Source organism: Malus sylvestris, chromosome 5, assembly GCF_916048215.2.
Source record: "Malus sylvestris chromosome 5, drMalSylv7.2, whole genome shotgun sequence".
Classification (NCBI taxonomy): domain Eukaryota; kingdom Viridiplantae; phylum Streptophyta; class Magnoliopsida; order Rosales; family Rosaceae; genus Malus; species Malus sylvestris.
In genome coordinates this window covers 17111845-17117154 of record NC_062264.1, presented here as the reverse complement: position 1 = coordinate 17117154, position 5310 = coordinate 17111845, and the positions used below count along the sequence as shown (strand labels likewise).

The following is a 5310-nucleotide window of genomic DNA, read 5'->3' as shown; positions in this document are numbered from 1 at the left end:
GAATGCATATTGAAGGAAGAAATTTCTGTCCACCTTGAAAGTAAAAGTTTGATTAAAACTAACCCATTCCAATCCCTCTAAAATGGTAGAATTAAAAGTCACAAGTCTACTTCATGTTTGATCCATTTTTAATCCCGTCAAATGAAAAATCATTAACTCCTACTTTCAATATATCTTGATTCCATGACTTATCCACTCCAAAACCAATTCTAGGGTGGGAGACCAAACAAGCTTTTAGCTGACTATATCTCCAGACGAGGGTTAGAGTGTGTGTGGATCAAGAAGTAACTATTTAGTTTGTTCAAGAGTGTTTTAGTTCAATTATTATTTTGAGCAACGGATATTATCTATATTAAGGAGAATGTGGGTAGTTTAACAACCGATATTATCCAAACTAAGGAGGATGGGGTGGGCTTAGCCTCACAATGGGCTCATAATTATGTGGTTCAAACTCTCATTTGACAAAAATTGAACTTAACACTTCTTACCTACAAGTGAAGAGGAATACCACTAAAGTTATTAGTTCAATTGACATGGTAAATAAAAGTAAAATCTCTACTGGAGCCCAGTTGTTCAAAACTAAACCCAATCAACTAATGGGCTAAATTCTCATGAACCCCCGTATCTTGGGTTTTAAAATATTCCGTCCGCATTCAGCAAAAACAACTCAAAGTAACACCAGGCTCTGTCATGATTACAGCAAAATGGTTGGTACATTTCCAATTGAGTTTGTTGGGGCATCTGATGTTAAAACATCTTGCTGCTATCATCTCGTACCATTATTTTTTCACAGCACTGATGAACATAGTTGAACCACTTCCTGACAACTTAAAACATGAGATAAGCCTCTAGATTTTATTTACCACCTATTATTTTATGAAAGTATTCTTGTTTAGTTCAACGAAGCATCATCTCTTTCAAAACGAAAAGAACAAGTTAAATTTAAATCTAGGTTCAGGGGAATTAAATCCTCCGATTTTGAGGGCTCCGTTTTGAATGAATAACTCCAACTATTATTGCATTGCAGTCTAGGGCAGTCAACCCCCGTAAGGGGTGGGGAAGATTCAAAGAGGAATTTCAATCTTTTCCTGATCACTATTGTGTGATTCACTAACGCCAGTAATCGAACCCACAACATGATGTATAAAATAAAGGCCTAGACTTTGTCCCGAACCAGTAGGCTACCTCGTGATGGTTCACTAACATTATCTATTGAGATCCATCAATTTTCTAACTAGAGAGCATAGGGTCTAGTTTAACTTGTCCCAAAGAATTGGACAAATTTAAATTTATGCAACAAAAACCGAACCATTTGATTTGTACTACTTTCTCCCCTCCATATCTCATTGGTTGAATATTTCCAAAAGAAATGTAATATGGTTATTCTACATAAGTCAAGCATTACACAGTGCATGACCTTACTACAGAGTGTGTGAGCACTCTACTCTAGCAGTAGCCTCACGCGTGAAAAGAAGAGTTGTTCAAGTCCATATAAATATAATGTTTGCTTTGACCATTAGTGTAGTCCAAATCCCACATCGAGTAAAATGAAGTATGTAGAAATGATCTATATAAATACATTATTTTTATTTATTTTTTATTTTTTGAACAAACGATATTATTTACACTAAAAGGGATGGGGATTTTGGGCTTATCCGCACAATGGGCTAACAATAATTTGGTTCAAATTCGTCTTTGGCGAGAATCGAACATAAGATCTCTTACTTATAAGTGAAGAGAAATACGACTAAACTATGCGGCATAAATACACCATTTAACTAAGCAAAAATTGTCTCAATGAGTCAAGTATCATATCCTCACTGGCGACCACCCAAGATATCTTGAATTTTTTCCTCAAGAACACTTTATTAAATTCACCATTGAAAGAGGCAACTTTTCTTCGAGACCTAGAGCCTAGAGCCACTAAATGTCGTTGCATAATTGATCGTTAAATTTGATTTAACAACTTAAAATTTGTGATTAGGAAACTGTAAATCTGATCCAACGACTTAAAGAGTGTTGTCGAAAAAATATGGTTGAAAAAGATGGAAAGATGGAGAGCATAACAGAAAGGGTGACAAATCCCCTATTATTGACAAAGTTAGAAGAGAGAAATTAAGAGGTTGGGACCCAAATGTTGTAATATATCATATTGGTGGACAAATTGTACTCCCATATGCTGTTGTGACTAAAAGAGTAGCAAACAAAGTTGGGTTGGCATGTGAGCACTAGTAGCCATCACAACACAAAGAATATGAACAAAGCCATGTGATTCCAATGCTTTTATTCCACAAACATGTGACCATCATCTTCAATACTTTCAAGCCACATTATATGAGAAAATGTTTATATTGTTATTTTCGTATCGTTTCATGACGGATTAACAGGCAGTGCAAGAAATTGTCAAACCTTCCTTTTCGGTTTTATTAATTGGGCTTATATGGGCTTAAGTTGTGGTGTTAATGAATTATAAGAATTTAAAATTCCGCGAACAAAAGGGCCCAGTCAAAGCTGGTCACAAACAAGAATTATGAATGATTTGATGTGCGACCAACTCATTCAAACGAGTGAGTGGAAATTAGGGTGACCAATGACAATCACTATTTCATAACCTCCAATGGATTTTTCGTCTCACTTATGAGAGTGCAGTTCTATCATTCTATGTATGAAAATGCTACGAATTCAAATAAAACGATATTATCTACATTTAACAAACTAATTAAACATTCGTTTTTCCTTTCATTTCTGAAGAATTAAAGTTAAAAAAAAAATTATTCAATAGAAGAACACATTTAAACTTTGTCCTCTGAAATTTTAATTTGCAACTTTTCTTAATCATCTAAACAAAAATGCTTACATACAAAATACACAAAAAAATTACAATTTTTTTATATACCAATAATCTACAACCTCCATTTTCACTTTCCTTTTTTTTTTTTTTCTTTTTTCTACTAAGAATCTGAAAATTTGAGATTAAGAAAATTAATGAGAAACAGGAAAAAACAAAAAAAAAAGTGGAATTTCAAAAGGGCACTACGAGCTCACTGCAAACGAAATCGTCTGAATTTCCTACAGAGTCCTCGGGCCACGAATCCCGAAGCAGCTTCAGCAGCAGCTGCGCCTTCCGCTTGGCTCGCTCCGTGCAATCACTCTGTACCAGCAGCAACAGCTGGGTCAGAACCCCCGCCGCCACGGCCTCGTTTTGGTTCTTCTCCGACGCCGAGCACAGCGACAGCAGCGCTCCCGCCGCGTACTCCGTCGCCCGGTCCGAGATCTTCAGAATCGTCTTCACCAGCAGTGGCACAGTCAGCCCGTGCGCAGCAAACGCCGCGCAACCCTCGGGGACTCTGCATAGCAGCTCGATCGTAGCGAGTGCACGCTCCGAGTCGTATTTCTCGAAATCCGCCAAGACGTTGATTAACGTTTCGGGCGCGCCGGCCGATACGGCCTTGTTTCGGGTCTCTTTCACAAGACACAGAGCGAAGACCGCCTTCACGCCGATTTTGAGGGCGCGCGGGTAGGCTAACGGATTTCGGAGAATTGAAACGACGCCGTGGTGGATTTCGTCCACATTGCTAACCTGCGCTCGTAGCTCCGCCGTTCGCGACCCGGCCAGGACGTTCTCGATCAACGCGGCCGAGTTGACTCGGACCTCCATGGAGGGGTGCTGCACAAGGTGAGACAGGTAGGCGACCCGGTCCGGATCCGACGCCACCGCAGCGCAGTCAGACTCAAGGAGCGGGAACAGAACGAGAAGCGCGAGCGCCTCGTGAGTCAACTCGGACGATTCGGAATTGGTATCGGAGAACACAAGCTCAAGGAGAATTTCGCGGGAGTTTTGAGAGGAGATGGTGGAGCGATTCTTGTCGAGGTCGCGGGCAAGGCCGCGCAGGCGGCGGAGGGCGGAGACTCGGGTCGGGTAAGGGTTGGAATTCGATGCAGATTGAGCAAGAAGGTGGCGGATGTGGGTGGGGTCGGCGGGCTGTTTAGGAGTGGGGATGCGCTCGACGCCGAAAGAGCGGTTGGCGACGCACCATTCCTGGATGAGGCGGCGGAGGGTGTGGTTGGGAATGAGAGTGAAGTCGGAGAGCGGGGCCCGGGTGACGGGGCAGGTGATGTTGCCGGTGGCGACCCAAGACTCGATGCTGGGACGGTCGTAGGTCTGGCCGGTGCTGACCGTGACGGGGTCGCGCATGAGCTCTAAGGATATGGGACACCTAAAGTGGTATGGTATCTGTACCCCCAAATCCAACGGCTCTAAACTCCCGGGCATTTGTGCGTCTGTCTCTCTCTCTCTCTCTCTGTGTTGGTTGCTAAATCTGAGGGGGTCTCTGCAAATTCTGATTTGGATTTGGCTAAGTTACGCTTTGCTGGGTATATGGTGGCTTTTATATTAGAACAAGTGGAACGGAGGGACATACCCAACAGGCCTCTCTCTCTCTCTCTCTCTCTCTCTCTCTCTCTCCACATACATCTGACTCCAACTTTGGCCACACGTGTGGTGTGTTTGGTGGGAGGACAACTTATCTGCTATGTGTATATCTCTGTTAAATCGTGTTTCTGATGCACTTCAAAAGTCTCTTTAGTAGCATTTAATATTACGATTTAGTGATGTAATTTTTTTCATTTGTAAATAATTGACTTTAAGTCTGATTCTTGTCAAAAATTAATTTGAATTATATTATTGATAATCCATTTTGAAAGTTAGCCTACTCTCTCACCTCTCTTAATGTAGATAATATCGTTTGTTTAAAAAAAAATATTCTATCTGGTATGTGTATATCTTTGTATGGCATACAAGTCCGTGTTTCTGATACACTAAAAAAACCTATCCTCCATGTGAAACAGTGCGACCCTGGTTAGGTTAAGGTTTGGTCAAAAGGAATGGAGTGGACTGGAAGACTGGGGTGGGACCTCCCCGTATATAAATTTCTCATAGCCATTGACTCATTTCTAAAATCTTACTCCTGTATACGTCGTGGATTCGTTCATTATAGGTGGGTCACAGGGTGGTGGTCTCTGCATTCATGCTCTTCATCAAACGGTTGATTCTCTTAAGAAAAAAAAATTATTTATGTAACTGTGTTTTACTTTAAACTAATTTAAATTACAATGATAGGATATTAAACTCGAATATTTATGGCGTAGACACATCCCTTTAGTTAAAGGTGGCTACCATGAAGTATGCGTGATTTGATAATCTAATGTATCTCAAGAAAGTTAAATATGTGTGTACACTACAACTAATTGTAAAGGATTTTCTTACTACTTGCGTATACATAATAATTTTAGTTAACTCTCTACATTCAT

General features: G+C 40.7%; 1 protein-coding gene across 1 annotated transcript; it reads right to left on the bottom strand.

Moving 5' to 3' along the window:
• Positions 1 to 2798: 2798 nt before the first annotated feature.
• Positions 2799 to 4502, bottom strand: LOC126624396 (U-box domain-containing protein 26-like). The gene has a single exon (XM_050293450.1). The coding sequence runs from the start codon at positions 4271 to 4273 to the stop codon at positions 3023 to 3025; it is 1251 nt and encodes a 416-aa protein (XP_050149407.1). The 5' UTR covers positions 4274 to 4502; the 3' UTR covers positions 2799 to 3022.
• Positions 4503 to 5310: the final 808 nt, after the last annotated feature.

Excerpts from the sequence above, each read along its gene's own strand:
- LOC126624396 (XM_050293450.1), bottom strand. The coding sequence starts at position 4,273 with ATGCCCGGGAGTTTAGAGCCGTTGGATTTGGGGGTACAGATACCATAC.